Source organism: Mustelus asterias, chromosome 17 (assembly GCF_964213995.1).
Source record: "Mustelus asterias chromosome 17, sMusAst1.hap1.1, whole genome shotgun sequence".
NCBI classification, from domain to species: Eukaryota; Metazoa; Chordata; class Chondrichthyes; order Carcharhiniformes; family Triakidae; genus Mustelus; species Mustelus asterias.
In genome coordinates this window covers 74936752-74960475 of record NC_135817.1, presented here as the reverse complement: position 1 = coordinate 74960475, position 23724 = coordinate 74936752, and the positions used below count along the sequence as shown (strand labels likewise).

The 23724-nt window shown below is 43.8% G+C and overlaps 1 protein-coding gene across 1 annotated transcript in view; it reads right to left on the bottom strand.

Annotated features, from left to right (window-relative positions):
• Positions 1–844: 844 nt before the first annotated feature.
• Positions 845–23724, bottom strand: part of hgd (homogentisate 1,2-dioxygenase) — a 39431-nt gene continuing 16551 nt past the window's right edge. Inside the window, exons 6-15 of the mRNA XM_078232989.1 lie at positions 21722–21813; positions 18414–18448; positions 14937–15016; positions 11725–11824; positions 10172–10296; positions 7628–7732; positions 6046–6172; positions 4445–4626; positions 2598–2772; positions 845–1056 (exon numbers count right to left, since the gene is read on the bottom strand). Of these exons, the coding sequence (XP_078089115.1) occupies positions 2629–2772; positions 4445–4626; positions 6046–6172; positions 7628–7732; positions 10172–10296; positions 11725–11824; positions 14937–15016; positions 18414–18448; positions 21722–21813 (990 nt within the window). The 3' untranslated portion in view covers positions 845–1056; positions 2598–2628. The remainder of the gene's footprint in view (positions 1057–2597; positions 2773–4444; positions 4627–6045; positions 6173–7627; positions 7733–10171; positions 10297–11724; positions 11825–14936; positions 15017–18413; positions 18449–21721; positions 21814–23724) is intronic.

Sequence of the window (23724 nt, the reverse complement as noted above, 5' to 3'; positions counted from 1 at the left end):
AGCCTCCAGGAACAATTTAACTTCCTGCAGTAGTGAGATGGCACAGTTTCCATCATTCCCTTGCTGACCCTCCAAGATTGAATGGTATTGTAGGAGCATTAATCTCATTTAAAGGGTCCTTGCATCATTGCATAAGAGTCCTAATTTTTGCAGTAAGTTTAATTTATTTTATCTGCAAATGTAGCAATATCTGGAAACTCATGGAGAAGTTGCTGTTTTTGCAAGACAAATGTTGGAGTAGTGCAAATTGCCCAGAAATCTGGCAACTTCCAACTCATGGGGTCATCCTTTCCTCACCACAAACTGCTAGGTTATTTACATACTGAGAGTGGCAAGTGATTAAACTCTATGTTTATTCAACAAATTCTGGCCTGATAGTTTATTTTTGTGCTAATTTGTCTTCCACAATGTTTGCTTTCCCTCAGTGGTTGGAAGCCATGATGTCCAGGATACCAAAATGTCCAGGTTCCCCATGTTGGATAATTGAGGATATATAACTGTGTGTGTGTGTGTGTGTGTGTGGAGTTTGTACGTTCTCCTTGTGTCTGCGTGCATTTCCTCTGGGTGCTCCGGTTTCCTCCCACAGTCTGTGTGACGACTAGGGGATTTTCACAGTAACTTCATTGCAATGTTAATGTATGCCTACTTGTGACTAATAAATGAACTTTAACTTTGCTTTAACATAAAAGATTGATGTACATTAGGTACATCAATCTGGTTTTAATTTTCAAAAAAGGACAATGTACAATGAGTTAGCAAGAGGTTATAAAGATAAATTTGATGACCACTTTGTAAACCATCATACTCTTATTTGGTGCAGATAAATAGAGAGACTAAGCATCAGTCATTTAACTTCCTTTTACTTAACTAAATTAATCATTCAATATAAACATTTAGGTTAATGGAAATATTACACTTCATTACTGTCCTCGACCTCACTTCAGTAGAAGTAAACATTACATTTCACTGGTGCCCTATTGATTTATCCATCTGGTGTGTATTGAAAATAAAATGGAAATATTGTTATAACTTCTTTCCAGTTGTCACGGGTCTGATCTGAAATTACGAAAGATAAATGTAAGTCAACAAAAATCAATTGCAAATATATATCTAAACAGCAGCATGGTGGCACAGTGGTTAGCACTGCTGCCTCACAGCGCCAGGGACCCGGGTTTGATTCCCGACTTGGGTCATTGTCTGTGTGGAGTTTGCACGTTCTTCCCATGTCGCTGTGGGTTTCTTCCGGGTGCTCCAGTTTCCCCCCCCCTCCCCCACAGTCTGAAAGATGTGCTGGTTCGGTGCATTGGCCGTGCTAAATTCTCCCTCAGTGTACCCAAGCAGGTGCCGGAGTGTGGCGACTAGGGGAATTTCACAGTAACTTCATTGCAGTGTTAATGTAAGCCTTACTTGTGACTAATAAATAAACTTTAAAGTATCAAAATATATTGTGTAAACATGTGACAGGAATAGAATTTCATAACATGGTTTTTGACATGCTACTGATTGGCCTTACGAAGTCAGGCCGAACATCTTCAGCATGAGTTTAACTGTTCCTAATTCAGAATCAGCAATCCATTTGGCTGTCCTAAAGATTGCTGGTACAGAAAGTGAAAATGTCACAACTTTTCAGATTGGATTAGAATCATTGCCCTGAAAATCCATAATGCTGGAACTGTGCCGAAATTGCTTCTGCCGAGGTATCTTGCCACTGACGCTGCCAGAATTGATGGAATATGGGATGGGTCTCCCTTTCATTGCCTTGGCCTGGCCACCTAACCCACTTGGCTACATTTTGGCACCCACCACACACTGAGGTGGTCAGGAATTCCACTCTTCGAAGACTGCTCCAGGTACACTTCGGGCCTTGGGTGTCTGTCTATGTGGAGTTTGCACACTCTCCCTGTGTCTGCGTGTGTTTCCTCCAGGTGCTGCCAGTTTCTTCCCACAGTTTAATGATGTGCGGGCTAGGTGGATTGGCCATGCTAAACTGCCTCTTAGTGTCCCAAAATGTGTAAGTTAGATGGATCAGCCATGGGAAAAGTGTGGGGTTGCGGGGAAAGGGCCTGGATAAGATGTCAGAGAGTCGGTGCAGACATGATGGGCTGAATGGCCTCCTGAACTCTAGAATTCAATGACTTGTTCACGGAGGTTCTCTTAACATCTTTGCCCAGTCTGTTCATGTTCTCTGTTTACGGTGGCAATTCCATGCCAGCGAGAATCTTTAATGAAATGTTTCAGTTGGGTCTGCCAGTAAGAATCCTGCATCTCTTGAGGTTGAGGGGAAGGTGCTGAGGGAAACGTTGTTTGCACTCTAGCTTGCCTTTATCCCCCCCCCCCCCCCCCCCCAACCCCAGTACAAGTGTTTCTGTACTGTATGGTCCATTTATATGTGTATGCAGGAAGTGCAGAGTGAAGCTACCCGTTGTATAGCATATGTACAATCAAAGACAATCAAAGGAACACAAAACAATTTGTTCAGTTGCAGCTCCTATGTCTTTAATCCCAATTTCCTGCATTTTCCTATATTGTTTTGTACTTTTCAGATATCTATTTCCTTTTTAACACCTCAGTTAATTGAGTTTATTGGACGATCTCACCCTGTGGTTACAGGCATCTTGTATCCCAGCTTCACTTGTCATTTGGCTTCCAGTTGGGATTGAAATGCTTTTTCAGTGACTGCCAACAGTTCGAGTAGCTTTTGTCCAGGCAATTGCAGGCCTCCTGGCCCCATTTGGTGACAATCATGTTAAATGAAGACTCAAACATAAATGCCTGTCAAATTAAATAGAAAATGAAAGAATTAATAGATTCACTTAACAATGACTCTGTTATGCAGTATTGCACAGGGGACAAATTAACATTATGTCACACTGGAATAATTAACATAACATGATTGTGCCTTCCTCTAAGAACAACACATTTCCCAGTCTGTACAAACTTGATAATAGTACCCAGTTGGATGATGTAAGTTCTCCAGCAGTATCCTGCACCATGAGTATGTTAAGAAGCAGTCTGCAGTGTTGAAGACTCTTCTTGTGATACAGAAGGTTCACATGTCGGTAACAAGTCTGAGGCTTTGCTGCATTATTCCCTATATGACAATCTCTAGTTCTCATGATCAAATTTTGAAAAGTAATTATTTTCACCCATTTTAATTTAGTCCTGTTATTGCTGGCTGAGGAAGTTTATGATTAGGAGATGATTGATTTCCAGTAGTCTCAATTGAGTAGATTTTCTACTGGATAAGGTTATGCAAAAGATTTTTCAGATTTTCCAGACACCATAGAAAACATTCTTTCTGGTTGTATCACAGCTTGGTATAGCTCCTGCTTTGCCCAAGACTGCAAGAAACTATAAAAGGTCATGAATGTAGCCCAATCCATCACGCAAACCAGCCACCCATCCATTGACTCTGTCTACACTTCCTGCTGCCTCGGCAAAGCAGCCAGCATAATTAAGGACCCCTCGCACCCCGGACATTCTCTCTTCCACCTTCTTCCGTCGGGAAAAAGATACAAAAGTCTGAGATCGTGTACCAACCGACTCAAGAACAGCTTCTTCCCTGCTGCTGTCAGATTTTTGAATGGACCTACCTCACACTAAGTTGATCTTTCTCTACACCCTAGCTATGACTGTAACACTTCATTCTGCAATCTCTCGTTTCCTTCTCTATGAATGGTATGCTCTGTATAATGCGCAAGAAACAATACTTTTCACTGTATGCTAATACATGTGACAATAAATCAAATCAAATCAAATAAAAAGAAACGGGAACAATCTCTGCCAGGCTAGTATTTAAACCGCAACCAAAATTACTAAAAAACAGATTGCTATTTTTGGAACTTGATATGGAAGAATTGGCTTCCTCATTTCCCTATAGTATAACAGTGACTACACTTCCATAAGTACTTCAGAGGCAGTAAAGTGCTTTGGAATATCCTGGGGTTGTGTAAAGCACTAAATATAAGCAAGTACATTCTTCACCCTTTCAGTGAATAAGATCATGACAAATGCTTCTGTTGCAACTAATATAAACTTAATGGGCCATATTCACTTTGTTGTGGCATTTGAAGAGTGAGCAGGACATAATATTAACATAAAATTGCAATCACATTTTTTAAAGTTCCTTATTCACCAGAATTTGCCTAACTGATTTATTTTCTTCGCTCCAACGTTATAAATGAAGTAGTTTATAGCTGTAACACTAATGAAGTATAGGGTCTGATTAAGCCTGTGATTATGAGTGCTTGCATAACCTAGATTCCACATCCTTATTACTATCCCGTTTCTCACATGTCTGCCAGCTGATTAACAAATGCTCCTCCTTCCAATGGGAAACGACTTTTGGGAATAAAATGATTGCTTAAGATGGGTAGATGATGATCGAGAAAATTTGTTCCATTTTATAGACACCTCACTGTTTTTGAGTTCTTCAGTCACTTACCATTGTTCCTTCAGCGACTCGTTCTGGCTCGAGTTTTGCCTTGCTTGCTTTCTCAAAGCATTCTGCATCTGGCCCATGTGGCGTCATAATACTATGCAGACTTCCTCCACCAGGCAGAAAACCCTCCTCCTTCGCCTCATAATGACCTTTAATCAGCCCCATAAATTCACTCATACAGTTGCCTGGGTAAAGGAAAGAAACAAAGCATGAAAACCCTTTCAATTGCAAACTACTGATCCTACCTACACTCGACAACGTTTCAAATTTCTGGTTATTATTTAATCTGTTTAGAGCCACCCTGGGATTTAAAACAATTTAAAAGAAATGTCATTTAGGTTTTTTTTCACGACAGTTTACTTTGGTAAAATTCAAAACTCAACGATTGAAGGCCTGTTGAATTGGTAACAAGAAGCATCGATTGAGGGTTAGCGTTAAAACAGTTTTTTTCATAAAAGATTATTAGAAATCATAGAAACCCTACAGTGCAGAAGGAGGCCATTCGGCCCATCGAGTCTGCACCGACCACAATCCCACCCAGGCCCTACCCCCACATATTTACCCGCTAATCCCTCCAACGACTCTAAGGGGCAATTTTTAACCTGGCCAATCAACCTAACCCACACATCTTTGGACTGTGGGAGGAAACCGGAGCACCCGGAGGAAACCCACGCAGACACAGGGAGAATGTGCAAACTCCACACAGACAGTGACCTGAGCCGGGAATCGAACCCGGGACCCTGGAGCTGTGAAGCAGCAGTGCTAACCACTGCTACCGTGCCGCCCGTCATGAAATATTTTCCTACAAAATGGCTACAACATGGTAGTGGGTCATCCAATTGCATTGTCACGTATGAGCAGTGACTTAAATACTCTTACATTCTACGCTATGAAAATAAGATAAACAATTGGTCCAATTTAAAAATAATCATCTAACATCCAGTATATCTTCCAGCTTTCAGGTGGAGATTAATTACAAGTTAAATTTTAATCTCTTTCAGATCATCTGTTAAAGGTCTTTGGAAGTCAGTTCCAAAGGCTGGAAAGACTGCAGTAGTGCACTTGCTGTCTTGAATATAATAGAACATAGAACATAGAACAGTACAGCACAGAACAGGCCCTTCGGCCCACGATGTTGTGCCGAGCTTTATCTGAAAACAAGATCAAGCTATCCCACTCCCTATCATCCTGGTGTGCTCCATGTGCCTATCCAATAACCGCTTAAATGTTCCTAAAGTGTCTGACTCCACTATCACTGCAGGCAGTCCATTCCACACCCCAACCACTCTCTGCGTAAAGAACCTACCTCTGATATCCTTCCTGTATCTCCCACCACGAACCCTATAGTTATGCCCCCTTGTAATAGCTCCATCCACCCGAGGAAATAGTCTTTGAACGTTCACTCTATCTATCCCCTTCACCATTTTATAAACCTCTATTAAGTCTCCCCTCAGCCTCCTCCGCTCCAGAGAGAACAGCCCTAGCTCCCTCAACCTTTCCTCATAAGACCTACCCTCCAAACCAGGCAGCATCCTGATAAATAATGTCAGTTTCTGCCACTGTATTGTGTTAGTAAGAGACACAATGGATTTGCCATGTCTTACGATGGTAGTAAGGGGGCCTGAATGTGTGGTCAGCTACTCCCCAGCGAGGTGGAAAGATCACAAAGTCTGCAATTGCCACACCTGGACGGGTCGACTTCGCAGTTAGCACTGTGAAAATGGAAGGATCCTGAAAACACATAGGGTTGGTTAGGTCAGTGCTCTCTATCTCAAACACCATGCATACCTGCGATGTCTGAATTTGGTTTCGGGGTACTCTATTTTCCCCTTGCGCAGGAAGCTTTTAGAATCATAGAAGAGAAACATAGAATCCCTACAGTGCAGAAGGAGGCCATTCGTCCCATCGAGCTTGTACCAGCAATAATCCCGAGATAAAAGCAAATTACTGCAGATGCTGGAATCTGAAACCAGAAGAGAAAATGCTGGAAAATCTCAGACGGTCTGGCAGCATCTGTAAGGAGAGAAAAGAGCTGACGTTTCGAGTCCAGGTGACCTTTTGTCTCGAATCGTCAGCTCTTTTCTCTCCTTACAGATGCTGCCAGACCTGCAGAAATTTTCCAGCAACAATCCCACCCAGGCACTATTCCAGTATTTATCCTTCTAATCTCCCTGACACTAAAAGACAATTTAGCATGGCCAATCCACCTAACTGCACATCTTTAGACTGTGGGAGGAACCCCACACAAACATGGAGAGAATGTGCGAACTCCACACAGAACAGTCACCCAAGGCCAGAATGGAACCTGGGTCCCTGGCGCTGTGAAGCAGCAATGCTAACCACTGTGCCACCGTGCTGCCCCTATTATATGAAAGCTTTAAAGTTTAACTGGGCTGTTTGGATATTTAATGAAAAGAGAGCGAAAAAGCAGGTTTCTCAAAATTAATCTCTAAACTCTTGATGCTTTAGTTTTCAAATACCTTTTTTGTGTGTCTAGGTATTCAAAATTTGACCAAAATGAAAGGTTTGGTCAAATTTTGATTCGTTCTCCCTAGAAATGATCTTTAGTGTGGTTCCGTCCACTTGTAAAATGGACCCTATAGTTTTATAAACATCATGTTCATGGGAATCTGTAATTTTGTAATATTTTTGCTGATTTTATAGTCTTCTTATTTATCAGCTGTGCACACATTTGATACATCAATTGATCAATACACTTAAAGTGCGCGTGGTGGTATCATGAGGTTGAACATTTATTGGTTGTTCCTCCCTCGATATATCCCAAATACATACAAAACACACCTTTCACTGGAAGTCCCCACTTCTGAAATTGATCTCAGTTTGGTTAGAAAATTAAAGTGCCTTCAGCTTTTTTGGAAAACTATCAGCTTCACACCTCGTCGTTACAAGATATCTGAATTTCCAAATGGTGTGTGCTTCATGTGCCAAAACAAAAGAGGGCGGGAAGGGGACAGAGAGAGAAGCGAGCGGGAAGGGGACAGAGAGAGAAGCTAGCGGGAAGGGGACAGAGAGAGAAGCGAGCGGGAAGGGGTCAGAGAGAGAAGAGAGCAGGAAGGGGGCAGAGAGAGAGGCAATGGCCGAGAGCAGAGAGGGGGAACAGCGCGCGCCAACCGACTGAGTTTTAAAAAGTATTGTCCATGGCGAGTAGGGAAGAAAATTACTTACGGCATGATCAAATGAAACAGTATTAATAACCATGAAGTCCTGAAGATTGTACTTGTAGGGTGTATAGTTTCCATGCCAAGCCACAACATTAAATGGAGAGAAGTTCTGGAAAGAATAGGTTGAATTGCTTAATCTGTGACAATATTAGAAATTGAAGAATTACATTTGAGATCCTAGGCAAATTATTTGAGGTCCCAGGGTCAGTTGTCCTTTGCATGTAAAGTAATTCAAAATAATTAAAGCACGTACTGCAGAACCAAGTGCCCAGCGGATAACACCCCTCTCCCATTTGCTGACCCAAGAAAGGGCGGTTGAAGTCAGAGGCCATGAGGCTCTAGAACTAGACGGAAAGTCTCTCCACAATACAGTGAGGAGCGAGTTCATCCGGACTGCACTTGTCGTCGTGGGGTCCGACCCCAGACAAGGCTACTGAAACAGGCAAAACACGTACCGCCCAGACCAATGGGCGAAGCCAACTCAGGACAGGGCTTGACAGATAAACCAGCTCGAGAATGAGGAACTGATGCAGCAAAATTGCAACACTGCACCCAAAGTTGGCTCCGGTCAAGATTAAACTCCAAGTAAATGGCCACCCATAGGCACGGAGCTAGACAGATACAAGAGTCACTGCATCAATTATTGGGGAGCAAACCTTCAGGCAACTCCAATTGGGTATCTTACCTTTAGGGGATTTTCACAGTAATTTCATTACAGTGTTAATGTAAACCTACTTGTGACACTAATAAATAAACTTAAACGTTAAGCCTGTGGGACACCAGGGTTAAATTGGCCACATACACTGGGGAACCGTTACGTACTGTTGGGACCGCTGTAATCCCAGTTACGCACGGACAACAAACAGTCAGACTCCCCCTAATAGTGGTGCAAGGACCAGGGCCCGGCCCTTTGGAAAGGGACTGGCTACAGAAAATCCACCTGGATTGACAACAGGTCTTTAAACAGGGTACTAGCAATTTATGCCAAATAATTGGGCGGTATTCCAAAGTGTTCCAAGATGACCTTGGGAAGATTATAGGCACTAGGGCCAAGATTTAGGTGGATCCACAAACCAAACCTAAATACTTCAAGGCATGACCAATCTCCTATGCCCTACAGGCCAAATTGGAATGTCTAGAGGAACTTGGCATTATGCACCCAGTACAATTTGCTGAATAGGCCACGCCAGTCGTCCCCATTTTAAAACCTGACAATTTGGTCTGACTCTGTGGGAATTGTAAGTTGACGGACAACAGAACCTCTTGCTTGGACAGATACCCTATGTCATGCATAAGAAGACTTGTATGTGGATCTGGCTGTCGATTAACCTATTTTCCAGATTAGACATGAGCCACACCTGGAGCTTGAGGTGTCATCCAGGAAGTATGTCACCGTAAATACTCACAAAGCACTGTATGAGTACACTCGTTTGCCCTTTAAGGTGTCTTGGGCAAAGAGACCATCTACCCATCAACAACATGACACTCTAGCTGTTTGTCTTTCTATTGTGTGAACAATACAGTGACACATGTCCCATACAAAAATACATTCCTTTTTCTTTGTATAGGTGCATTTCAAAATGAAATCGCCTGCAGTTACAGGAACCAACACAAAATTACCCACGTCAGGATCATCAGATTGCTAAAGACAGGAGAAAGTACCTGATTAAGTGCCCAATACTCCAGTGGGAGCAGATGGAGGAAGCAGCGGAGAAACAGCCACAAGGCAAAGATGGGCTTTAGATGTTCCTCTGTTACAAGGTCTCTATATCTGCACAGGCTGCATACAGAGGGGAACTTAAACAGACCAGAACCAAAAGCACCTCATGCAGTCATTTGAGAATCTTTAGGACATGTGTGTATCCATCATCTCTCATAGATGGAAGGATGCCAACACACGGCTGAATACATTGCATTATGTCAGAAACAGTGCAAAAGGGCAGCTCTGCCATGTGCGCAGGCATGCAAGAGGATTTGAGAAACTTTTTATAGAGTAAGTGGCAATTTCATAATTATCCACAGGGAGGCACTGCAGACCAAGCCTGTGAGTTTGATGACTGATATCAGGATGGGTAAAGGTGTTTGCTCACTTCCTTAGTACAAACTGAGGGAAATGTTAGGTTGAAGATGGACAGAAACTGACTTTACCCAGTTTTTTTTTCACTTCCACCTGTTGACTCTTGCTGGTTTGGTGTACCATGGACACCTACAGGCCTCCAGCACCTTTCCCAAATTACTATACATGAACCCTGGTGACAAGTGCTTGCAGACTATGCAAAGGGAGGAGGAGACAGTACACCAAGTTTAGCTCTTCACCTCAAGACACAAGGTCGTGATCAGGAGGGATTACCTGGCTGAATTTTCCCCTCCCTAATTCAGGGACGCTGGTCAATTGTAACACACCTTATTACTGACCTGCTCCATATGGTTCGATAATACACTAGGAAGAACACTTTCCAAGCAATTTACTAATGGACATGGCACTAAAATATAGATTTGTGTCAACGTATCCTCACAACACATTCAGTATTTGACAAAGAAACCTTACCTGCTGAGCAGCAAATAACTTGCCCTGGAACTTGCTGACGACAGTAAACCCAGCTGGAACCTGTCGGTCCTCATACCATGCAACTGGTACCTTGAAATCCCGGGGATTAGCAAGACCATTAGCTCCTAATGAAGAAAGTGAAATAACATTCTAGAGTTGGTACCATATGTCTTTGAGAATCCATTGACTCTGTCTACACTTCCCGCTGCCTCGGTAAAGCAGCCAGTATAATTAGGGACCCCATGCATCCCGGACATTCTCTCTTCCACCTTCTTCCGTCGGGAAAAAGATACAAAAGTCTGAGGCCACGTACCAACCGACTCAAGAACAGCTTCTTCCCTGCTGCCATCAGACTTTTGAATGGACCTACCTTATATTAAGTTGATCTTTCTCTACAACCTAGCTATGACTGTAACTCTATATTCTGCACTCTCCTTTCCTTCTCCCCTATGTACTCTATGAACAGTATGTTTTGCCTGTATCGCACACAAGAAACAATACTTTTCATTGTATCCCAATACATGTGACAATGATAAATCAGATCAAATCAAATCAAAGAATAAAGGAGAGGATACTTATTTGATATGGAGTGCTAATTTTCTTCTACTTCTTAAAAAATTCTATTCCCCTCATATTTACTTCACATCTTGTCTATTTCAGCTTGGGGGCATGCTCTCTGTCACCTGCCCCTGTTGTTAGTGCAGGGCGTGCAGATTCAATCTGGAGACGTTGGCTTTGTGGTATCATTAGTGCAAGATTTGTTCATCTTAAGATTCATTAAGGAGAAAGGAAAATTAGGCTTCTGGAAGATTTGAGACAGTCAGAAATTGATTTTAACCAATCCATCAAAATGGAAAAATCTAGGGTATAGAATCATAGAATTCCTACAGTGCAGGAGGCCATTCGACCCATCGAGCCTGCACCGACAACAATCCCACACAAGCTCCATCCCTATAACCCCATGTATTTACCCTGCTAATCCACCAATGACACTAAGGGGCACTTTACCATGACTAATCAACCTAACCCGCACATCTTTGGAGTGTGGGAGGAAACCCATCAGAAGAAATCTATGAAAATCAATTTTAAAGAATTCCGAAACCAATGGAAATGATGAGTTTTGACTGAACAAAAAAACAAAGTTAGGTTAGGTGCATTGACCATGCTAAATTCTCCCTCAGTGTACCCGAACAGGCGCTGCGAGTGTGGCGACTAGGGGATTTTCACAGTAATGTCATTGCCCACTTGTGACACTAATAAATAAACTTTAAACTTTAAAGTCGCTCGGATGCTGGAAATTTGAACTAAAAGCAGAAAATACTAGAAATGCTCAGCAGGTCTGGCAGCATCTTTAGAGAGAGAAAGAGCGTTAACATTTCAGATCAATGACCTTTCAAATGGTGCCTGAACTGTTGAGTATTCCCAACATTTGCAAGTTTTATCTAAAATCCCGTTATGCTTGTTGGATGAAAGGAGTCACTGTCGCATATTTTTGTGCCACAATGTTGCGGAGAATGGGCTTTGCTTAATATTTTGCAATGTAAAATCTTTACCAATTGGTCCAAGATCAGGCAACTCAAAGTGGCCCTGAAAGACCTCCAAGATGTAACCTCTTGTCTCTTCAAAAACCTGCACACTGAAATGCATCCCTTGCTGAAAGAAAGATCAAAAATATATTATTATACCTTCGAGGCATCTTTGGGTATTTTTCAAAGCAATTATGAATATAAATGTCATGCAGATAAATCTACTTTATTTAATTTATCATTAATCCTTGTGAAAACAGAACAAGTTACAAAAGGAGATTGTATCATATGCTTTTTTGAGTCAAATGGATACAACCAGGTTCCTGATGTTAAAATCAGAAGTGTGTGTGAAATACCCCTTTTTACTTTTGTAAGTTATTGGTATAGTTTATGTGTAACATGCGCAGTGCAGTAACATTAGCCCTTATGAATTTAGAGATACAAATTCTACCATTATGATGACAGATATTCCTCCTTGGGGTTGTTTTCCTTTAAACAAAGGAGATTACAGGGAGATCTGTTAGAGGTGTTCAAGATTATGTCAGACATTGATAAGTAGACAAGGCGTACAAGGTAATGACAGGTCTTGATCATTTGCGATTTTTCTTAAATGTGATTTTTAAATTGCGAGGTAAGGTGAGGGCAGATCGGTGGCACGGTCGGGTAGCACTGCTGCCTCACAGCTCCAGGGACCCGGGTTCAGTTCTGGCCTTGGGTGTCGGTCTGTGTGGAGTCTGCACATTCTCCCCGTGTCTGTGTGGGTTTCCTCCGGGTGCTCCGGTTTCCTCCCACAGTCCAAAGATGTGCGGGTTAGGGTTGATTGGCCATGTTAAATTGCCCCTTAGTGTCAGGGGGTCTAGCAAGGTAAATATGGGGGGGTTACAGAAATTGGGCCTGGGTGGGATTGTTGTTGGTGATGGTTCGATGGTTCAAATGGCCTCCTTCTGCACTGTAGGGATTCTATGATCCTATACCTAGAGCATTTCCAGCATTTTCTGTGTTTAGTTCAGATTTCCAGCAGCCACGCTACTTTGTTTTTTGTTTAGTTAAAACTCATCATTTTCATTGATTGGTTTCAGAATTCTTTAAAATTAATTTTCGTAGATTTCTTCTGATGTGTTTCCTCCCACACTCCAAAGACGTGCGGGTTAGGGTGGATTGGCCATGCTAAATTGCCCCTTAGTGTCAGGGGGTCTAGCAGGGTAAATAAGTGGGGTTACGGGGAATAGTGCTTAGGTGGGATTGTGGTCGGTGAAGACTCGATGGGCTGAATGGCCTCCCTCTGCACTGTAGAGATTCTCTGATTCAATGATAAACCAAGAAAACTGTTCCCATTAGCTGATGGTATAAGGACTCGGGGACAAAGATTTAAGGCTTTGGGGAAGTGATGCAGTGGGATATGAGGAAGCGCTATTTTTGTGCAGTGAATGGTGACGACCTGGAACTTGTTGGCTATGAGGACAATGGGAACGAAGACAATCAATCATTCCCAAATGAAATTAGATGGGCACTCAAGGGAAATAAACTTGCAGGGCTATGGGATGAGAGTGGAGAAATGGGACTGATTTATTTATGTATTTATGTATTTATTTATTAGTGTCACAAGTAGGCTTACATTAACACTGCAATGAAGTTACTGTGAAAATCTCCCAGTTGCCACACTCCGGTGCCTGTTCAGGTACACTGAGGGAGAATTTAGCATGGTCAATGCACCTAACCAGCATATCTTTCAGACTGTGGGAGGCAACCGGAGCATCCGGAAGAAACCCATGCAGACAAGGAGAGAACATGCAGACTCCACACAGACAGTCACCTGGCATGGATATCACGCCTCGTCTCTGGAGACCAGTAGTGATTCTCACCCGGCTACCTCTGCGCCCAAGGGTCGAAAAATCCCAGGAGCAGGAAAGATCTTGCCACGAATGGACTCAGCATATTTAAATGCTCATTTAAATATGCGGATCTGGTTCCCGCTCTTCCGCAAAACACGCTAAACCACTCACCCATGATTCTCCGGTCCCGTTCCGCTCTAACGCACTCTGCGTTGGACGCAATGCAACCAGAAAACCCTATTTTATCATTTTGATTCTAAGTGCTGGGCGGACTTGAAACTGGGAATGTTTCAGATTCGACTTTTAGTCCCGTTCTGAGGCGCCCCCAAACGCACTCTGCCTGAAAAAATATCAGCAATTCCAAATCCTACTGCACCCCCTTATCCCCACATCCCCCTGCCACCCAGACTGATCGCAGGCCCTTCCCCCTCCTCCCGATGTCAGGCAGAGTGGCAGCGGACACCCCCTTCCCCCACAACTGACCTCAAGCAGAGTGGCAGCAGAACCCCCCTTCCCCTTCACTGGTCTCAGACAGAGTGACAGCAGACCTCCCCCTTCCTCCTCACTGACCTCAGGCAGAGTGGCAGCAGACTCCCCCCTTCCCCGTCACTGATCACAGAGTGGCAGCGGACCCCTCCCCCCTACTTCCCCCTCACTGACTTCAGGCAGAGTGGCAGCACCCCCCTTCCCCCTCACTGATCTCAGACAGAGTGGCAGCAGACTCCCCTTCCCCCTCACTGACCTCAGGCAGAGTGGCAGTTGACCCCCCCTTCCCCTCCCCACCGATCTCAGGCAGAGAGCCGTCGGACGCTCGGCACTTACCTCCTCACTAACTGGAGTGCCCGAATCGGACTTTTATGGAGCATGTCTGTTTCGCGCCGATTCTGGATGGGCGAATGCGGTGGTAAAGGGGGCAGTGCCGGTAAGTTTGGGCATGCAGCCCATTAAGTCAATTTAAATGCATGCCCGATTGTGGCCATTTTCGGGCCTTGGTTAAAGGGGGAACCGGCGTGGAGGCGGGCGCGGATCATGCTATTCACCTCACACCCGACTCTACCAAGTTTCGGCGCCTGAAAACGGGCACAACGCGATGGTAAAATCAGGCCTTAGATCTTTGTGACAACTTTCTTTGGAAAACACACTGTGCAATTGCTTTTGTTGACCACAAGACTGTGCCCATATCACTACTCATTCTTCCTGGACCATTTTACTTGCAACTTTTTTCAAAACTTTCTGAAAAAGATAACTTTCCAAACATCAATTTTCTGTTACTCTTTCCTCATCTTTTCTCATTATGTTGTGTTGTTAAGCTGACAAAGGAATATTTGCCCATTAATATCAAACTGGATGATTAACACAACAGGATTAAATGTAATCCCTCAAAAACATGCTTTTTTTCCAGCTTACCTGAATGACACAAATCTCATTGGGTTCAACCAGCATCTTGCCAAATTCTGTTGTAATCAACAGGTTCCCTTTTTGGGGCACTGCAGTCAAACAGATATACAATAAAATTCCACAATCTTAAAAAATAATATCTATATAGTGCTTCCTATTGTCAGCTTTGGAGAACTATTATTTTACTGGCACTCCTTCTTACCCCATTTTCATTTTCTTGTGCATTATTCCCCTGCACATTTTTCTGAAATTAGCAAGGTAGAAGATCTAAATCTGTATATTTTCCTGTAATGGCCATTACCGTCACACCATTATCTAAACCAAAGTATGTTTTTATGCTCATACATAAAGTAATTATGTATTGTAATGACAGTAATTGCATTTTTAAAAAATTCAATCATGGAATAAAGACTTCACTGGCTAGGCCAGCATTTATTGCCCATCCATAATTGCCCTTGAGAGGTAGTGGTGAGCTGCTTTCTTGAACCACTACGGTCCATGTGGCCTAGATACACCCATAGTGCTATTTGGAGGGAGTTCCAGGATTTTGACCCAGCGACAGTGAAGGGACAGCAATATATTTCCCAGTTAACATGGGGAGCGGTTTGGATAGGGACTTCCAGGTAGTGGTGTTCCCATATGTCGGCTGCCCTTGTCCTTCTAGATGGTTGTGGTCATGGGTTTGGAAGGTGCCGCCTAAGGAGCCTTGCTGAATTCCTGCAGTGCATCTTGTAAATGGGACACACGGCTGCTACTGTGCGTTGGTGGTAGAGGGAGTGAATGTTTGTGGAAGGGGTAGCAATCAAGTGTGCTGCTTTGTCCTGAATGGTGTCGAGCTCCTTTAGTGTTGCTGAAGCTGCACTCATCCGGGCAAGTGGAGAGTAGTCCAGTTTTGGCTTGTGCTTTGTAGATGGTGGACAGGCTTTGGGAAGTCAGGAGGTGAATTACTCACCACAAGATTCCTAGTCTTTGACTTGCTCCTGTAGCTACAATATTTAAATTGCTAGAGCAGTTCAATTTCAACAGTGGCAGTGGGGAGTGAATATTTAAGGTGGTGGATGGGGTGCCAAGCAAGCAGGCTGCTTTATCCTGGATGATGTTGAGCTTCTTGAGTGTTGCTGGAACTGCACAGATCCAGGCAAGGGGAGAGTATTCCATCATACTCCTGACTTGTGCCTTGTAGATGGTCAGACCATGGAAAGCTGAGTTACTCTCTGTAGAATTCCTAGCCTCTGACCTGCTCTTGATATATGGTTAGTCCAGTTCAGTTCCTGGTCAATAGTGCACCCCGCTCCCACACACCCCCCTCCCCCCCACCCCCCACCCCCCCCCCCACCCCCCCCCCCACCCCCACCCCCTAGCTCCCTCCCCCCCAGAATGTTGGTAGTGGGGGATTCAGCAATGGTAATTCCATTGAATGTCATCACAAGATCACAAGATAGTTAAATTTAAAGTTTAAGTTAATTTATTAGTGTCACAAGTAGGCTTACATTAACACCACAATGAAGTTACTGTGAAAATCCCCTCGTCGCCACACTCCGGCGCCTGTTCGGTTACACAGAGGGAGAATTTAGCATGGTCAGTGCACCTAACCAGCACGTCTTTTCAGACTGTGGGAGGAAACCAGAGCACCCGGAGGAAAACCCACGCAGACACGGGGAGAACATGCAGACTCCGCACAGACAGTGACCCAAGCCGGGAATCAAACCCAGGTCCCTGTGAGGCAGCAGTGCTAACCACTGTGCCATTGGTGATGGTCATTGCCTGGCACTTAGTGGCACAAATATTAAGTGCCAAATGTCAGCCCAAGCTGGGATATTGTCCTGGTCTTGCTGAATTTGGACACGGATTGCTTCAACATCTGAGGAGTCGCGAATGGTGCTGAACATTGTGCAGTCATTAGCGAACATCACCACTTCTGACCTTATGATGGAAAAAAGGTCATTGATGAAGCAGCTGAAGACGGTTGGGCCTACACGCCACCCTGAAGAACTCCTGCAGTGAGGTCCTGGAGCTGAAATGATTGACCTCCAATCACCGCAACCAACTTGAGGGCCAGTATTCTTGGTTACATTAGTAAGACTCTATTTGGGTGATATAGTTCAATGGAATGTGAGCATTGTGATGCACCATCAATTTATGAGGACTCCAGCGAGTGAGTGAAAATAACAGGCTTTTAATCGCAAAGAACTGGAACACACCCTTGTAGCTAACCTGGCCCAGACTGAGGCAGGGGGGAGGAACCGTCACCTTTATACCTCGTTCAGGTGGAAAGGGAGGAGTCTCGGGTCAGGTGCAGCAGGGGTGTGTCCAGGCATATAACATGTAATTACAGTGGGTCACCACACAGTGGTCACCTTATCACCATCTTCTCATACAGTTCCCGACACCATTTTCTTTGATAAAGTATTCTTATTCCTATACTTTGACACTGTAGAGGTTTTAAATGATGCAACAGCTTAGGTTTAAGGACAGATTTCACAATTGAAGGAACAATGTTCTGAACCATTGCACCAACTTGTATCATTACTTTCCCTGGTTGGCTAAGCATGAATCCAAGTTCAAATGGTGAAAGGGCATTGCTCAGAAATGCCCATGATGAGGCAAGGATTGATGTTGGATTCTGAAATTAGTTACACACTTTTCAACAAAATGGGATGGCACGGTGGCACAGTGGTTGGCACTGCTGCCTCACAGTGCCCGGGATCCTGGTTCGATTCCCGGCTTGGGTCACTTTTCTGTGCGGAGTCTGCACATTCTCCCTGTGTCTGTGCGGGTTTCCTCCGGGTCCTTTGGTTTCCCTGGCACTTGGTGGCGCAAATATTAAGTGCCAATTGTCAGCCCAAGCTGGGATATTGTCCAGGTCTTGCTGAATTTGGACACGGATTGCTTCAATATCTGAGGAGTCACGAATGGCGCTGAACATTGTGCAGTCATTAGCGAACATTATGATGGAAGAAAGGTCATTGATGAAGCAGCTGAAGGTCGTTGGGCCTACACACCACCCTGAAGAACTTCTGCAGTGATGTCCTGATTTCCCACAGTTCGAAAAGATGTGCTGATTAGATGCATTGGCCATGTCAAATTCTGTACCTGAACAGATTCCAGAGTGTGGCGACTGGGGGACTTTCACAGTAACTTCATTGCAGTGTTAATGTCAGCCTACTTGTGACACTAATAAATAAACTTTAAAATGGGGCAGGCACACCTTGCCTGGCTATGATTCAGTTTTTACAACCCAAAAACTGGAAAGCAGTCATTTAACTCCATTTGCTGCAGCCATGAATAACTTTCATGTTGTTCCTTGGTCTCACCAGCAGGAGGCTCCAATTCATGGAAGGCAGGACTGGCTATGCAGTTGCTTTGATATTAAGTTTTGAGGGCGATGTTATGTCAATTTAACCACTGGATTAAATGAGAGACACATTTCCTTCAATGATAACCTGGCCGAGTGTATGAACTGACTTTACAAAGGGTGTCACTTACCAAGAAGGAAATCCCCATCTGAGTTATAAAAACTCCTGAAATACAGAACATAAGTATTACAGTACACTTCGATTTTATTAAGTGGGAAGTTATACTCAATTACTGGTCCACAATCGTTTAAAATCAGGTTAAGACAAAAGAATTGTATTAGCTGTTGGACCAATGAAACATCTTAATGTTCTTCAGGCTGGTATTCTGGCAGCAAACCCCTGTTCAACAAAAACAAGCTAATGCCAGGTAACGTTAACACTACTGGAGATGGCAAATATACATCCTAACACCAATCTGTGAGACGTTCGGGATCTACTTGTGTCGTTGACTCAAACGCACTGTGTCAGTTCAGATTGCTGAGAGTAATTTAGTTTAAAACCCTTTGTAGCTGTAAGCAATGTTCTTTTTAAACATTTTTTGGAGTGTGCGGGCGACGATGACCCTTTAAACTTTTAGATGGCCATACACATACAATAATTTGTGTGCTGACTGCATATCATCCAGTTTAGAGCGAACATTAGCTGAAAGACGCAAGTTCCTTCATTTGTTTGAGGTAGTAGCAGGAATATGAAATTGGCTGAGTGACCGGAATGAGAGATTAGTGATTTGTTTTTCAGACTGGAAGAAAGTTTATAATGCAGTTCCCCAGGCATTGGTTTTGGGACTCCTGCTCTCATAAGAACATAAGAAATAGGAGCAGGAGTAGGCCATCTAGCCCCTCGAGCCTGCCCCGCCATTCAATAAGATCATGGCTGATCTGAAGTGGATCAGTTCCACTTACCCGCCTGATCCCTATAACCCCTAATTCCCTTACCGATCAGGAATCCATCTATCCGTGATTTAAACATATTCAACGAGGTAGCCTCCACCACTTCAGTGGACAGAGAATTCCAGAGATTCACCACCCTCTGAGAGAAGAAGTTCCTCCTCAACTCTGTCCTAAACTGACCCCCCTTTATTTTGAGGCTGTGCCCTCTAGTTCTAGTTTCCTTTCTAAGTGGAAAGAATCTCTCCATCTCTACCCTATCCAGCCCCTTCATTATCTTATAGGTCTCTATAAGATCCACCCTCAGCCTTCTAAATTCCAACGAATACAAACCCAATCTGCTCAGTCTCTCCTCATAATCAACACCCCTCATCTCTGGTATCAACCTGGTGAACCTTCTCTGCACTCCCTCCAAGGCCAATATATCCTTCCGCAAATAAGGGGACCAGTACTGCACACAGTATTCCAGCTGCGGCCTCACCAATGCCCTGTACAGATGCAGCAAGACATCTCTGCTTTTATATTCTATCCCCCTTGCGATATAGGCCAACATCCCATTTGCCTTCTTGATCCCTTGTTGCACCTGCAGACTGGGTTTTTGCGTCTCATGCACAAGGACCCCCAGGTCCCTCTGCACAGCAGCATGTTGTAATTTCTTTCCATTTAGATAGTAATCCAATTTGCTATTATTTCTTCCAAAGTGAATAACCTCGCATTTGTTAACGTTATGCTCCATCTGCCAGATCCTCGCCCACTCACTCAGCCTGTCCAAATCTCTCTGCAGACCTTCTACGCCCTCCACACGATTCACTTTTCCACTTATCTTTGTGTCGTCTGCAAACTTTGTTACCCTACACTCAGTCCCCTCCTCCAGATCGTCTATATAAATGGTAAATAGTTGAGGCCCCAATACCAATCCCTGCGGCACGCCACTTGTTACCATCCGCCAACCAGAAAAGCACCCATTTATTCCGACTCTCTGCTTCCTGTCGGATAGCCAATCCCCAATCCACGCTAACACCCTACCCCCAACTCCGTGTGACCCAATCTTCTTCAGCAACCTTTTGTGAGGCACCTTATCAAACACCTTTTGGAAATCCAAAAACACCGCATCCACCGGTTCCCCTCCGTCAACCGCACTAGTCACATCTTCATAAAAATCCAACAAGTTCGTCAAGCACGACTTTCCCCTCATGAATCCATGCTGCGTCTGCTTAATTGAACCATTCTTATCCAGATATGTATCTCCCTGATATGTATTGATAATCTATATCTTGGTGTACAGAGCAGAACTTCAAAATTTGTGGGCAATATGAAATTTGGAATCATGGTGAAGATGATAGTGTAGAACTTCAAAACTGAAGTTGCTCATCACTGGAACTATTCTTGTGAATCTTTCTTGCACTCACTCTAATACCTTCACATACTTCCTAAAGTGTGATGCCAAGAACTGGATACAGTGCTCCAGTTAGTGCCGACTCGGTGTTTTATACAGGTTTAACATCGCTTCCTTACTCTTGTATGCTATAGCCCTGTTTATAGAGGGCATAGAGAAACTGGTGGAATGGGCAGACAAGCGGCAGATGAAATGCAGAGAAGTGTGCAGTGGTAGAAAGAATGTGGAAAGACAGTATAAAATAAAGGATACAATACTAAAGAGGGATTGCAGGAATAGGGGACCTGGATATATGTGTGCATAAGTCATTGAAGGTTGCAGAACAAGTTGAGAGCACGATTAATAAAATATTCACCATCTGTTTAAAGCGAACATTAGCTGGAGGACACAAGTTCCTTCATTTGTTTGAAGAGCAACTGATCCAGATCTTGCGTTTGAAGCCACTCTGCTACATAATTCTTGATGCCCTCATCCTTTCTGGCTTGGATTGGAACACACATCCCAGAGATATTAAGCTAAGCAAGCAAATACCTAGGGGCCAAAATTCCTTGGATGTCTTTGAGGCTGAGCTTGTAAATCTGGCAGGAGACTGGCACTGCCAAGTTTATAACTGTGACCCAGTTATCTCAGTTCATTCATTTTACTTTGAGTTAAGAACCTGTGCCCTAGCTGCCCATCACCTTCAGGTGGGGGAATGTGATCGATGCATTTGTTTTCTGGCTCTGAACCAGTAAATTATTTGAAGCTCAGCTGTGGTACCTGAGTGCAGGCGCATCCCTGTACTTATTACTGGGCCCTCGGTCTTCAATGCAGCAAAAGTAAGAAGTCTCACAACACCAGGTTAAAGTCCAACAGGTTTATTTGGTAGCACTAACTTTCGGAGCACTCACTCAGCTGATGAAGGAGCAGAGCTCCGAAAGCTTCTGATACCAAATAAAACTGTTGGACCTTAACCTGGTGTTGCCAGACTTCTTACTGTGCCCACCCCAGTCCAACATCGGCATCTCCACATCAATGCAACAATAGTTGCATGGGTAAGAAGAATCAATTCAGGAGAAAAATAACAAAAACAAGGACTTTTCTATCTCTTTTTTACCACAGTAAAAGGCATAAATGGGAAACAGTCTGATAGAAAATATCCCTTTGGTCACATACTTATTCTCCATTGAGGTGTTGCAGGTATAGATGTGAATAGCCAAGCCACTTCGGGATCTGATGTCTCCAGCTCCACATATTGTATTTAAACCCTGTTGATAAAAGAATATCGTTCAATTGCTGTGCTACAAAGAGAAATAGTAAGTACATTGGGATAGGAAGTTTATTCCTGAGAGTAAGGAAAGACCCATAATTGGCTAAATGATAAATACGTTACAGAGGACTTTTTTTAAAAATTCATTCATAGGACATGGGCATCAGTGGCTGGCCAGCCCATCCCAATTGCCCTTGAACGGAGTGGCTTGTTAGGCCATTTCAGAGGGCAGTTGAGAGTCAACCACATTGCTGTGGCTCTGGGGTCAAATGTAGGCCAGACCAGATGAGGACGGCAGATTTCCTTCCCTAAAGGACATTAGTGAACCACATGGGTTTTTATAACAATTGACAATGGTTTCATGGTCACCATTGGACTTTTAAATTTCACCATCTGCCATGGTGGGATTTGAATCCAGGTCCCCAGAGCATTACCCTGGTTCTCTGGAATAATAGTCTAGGCACAATATGCAACACCAATCTGCCATGCTCACCTGGCCTGGCCTACATGTGACTCAGCCCCGAGGCAATGCGGCTGACTCTTAACTGCCCTCTGAAATGGCCCAGTTAGCTACTCGATTCAAGGACAATTAGGGATATGTGCCATAAACTGGCCTTGGCACTGATACCCACATCTCATGAAAGAATAAAAAGAAAGTATAAAAAGAAACTTGCGAGGGCTATCAAAATTGACACAAAAGATTTATTAGGAAAATTAAGGTGGCCAGTGGTAATGAGCTCTTTGAGAATGGATACTGTCAGTGACAGGAAGGAAATGGTGAGTAGATACTGAGGGTTGGATTTCATGTTTCTTGATGGGGTCAGGAAGGCAGAATGGTAACTTAGAGATCCTGTCACTCATACCCCCCACTGTCGCTGCCCATCCAATCAAGCATTGGACTTGCAACGATGAGGTTAACGAGACACTTCTACATATAAAAATGGTAGAAGTTTGGACTCTCCTCCACAAATGGCAATTGATGCTAATGCAATTCTCAACACGGGCTTGGAGGGCCGAAGGGCCTGTCCCTGTGCTGTACTTTTACTTGTTCAATTACTAATTCAATTCAATTCACTGCGTGGGTTTCCTCCAGGTGCTCCGGTTTCCTCCCACTGTCCAAAAATGTGAGGGTTAGGTGGATTGGCCGTGCTAAATTGCTCCTTAGTGTCAGGTGGATTAGCTAGGGTAAATACGTGGGGCAAAGGGCCTGGGTGAGATGGTGGTCGGGACAGACTCAATGGGCCGAATGGCCTCCTTCTGCACTGTAGGGATTCTATTCTATGAATTACTAATTATAAATTCTATGAAATGTGAGATTGTGGATTTATATTGTGAGGGAATGGGGAAAAGGCAGGTATTTGGGATTAGATCATCGACCAGCTGTTAGAATTCAGTCAGGTGGCTCTCTTTGTTTAGAGAATAAAATTTGATTATTGTGGCTGTTGAGTCACATTACTTCGTACCAGGAGTGGAGAGAAGATGCTGAATAACACAACATGCAGTATTCCCCCTAGCAGAAAGGAATGAGTTCAAGCTCACACCACTGGTGGGAGTGTCTGAATCGGGATGTTTAGCCCACAATATTGCAATGATGTCACTGCACCGGATCAAAGTGCATCAGCTGTTATTCATTGCAAACTGGTTTGTCACCTCTGTGGTTTACGTTGAAATCCAGCCAGAATGAAACCATTCTGTCTGATGGTAAAGGTCTCTACAAACTCATCCTATGTTCCTGATGGTATGACTTAGTGTAAAAACACTCCTAACTAATTGATAACGGTGTTACACAGGGAGAAGGCTGAGACTGAGGTATATGAGGAACTCCCCAAAGCTCCTGAGGCAAAACCTTCCAAAACCACGACTGTGGAAGGACCAGGGCAGCAGATATCTAGAACACCACCACCCGGAG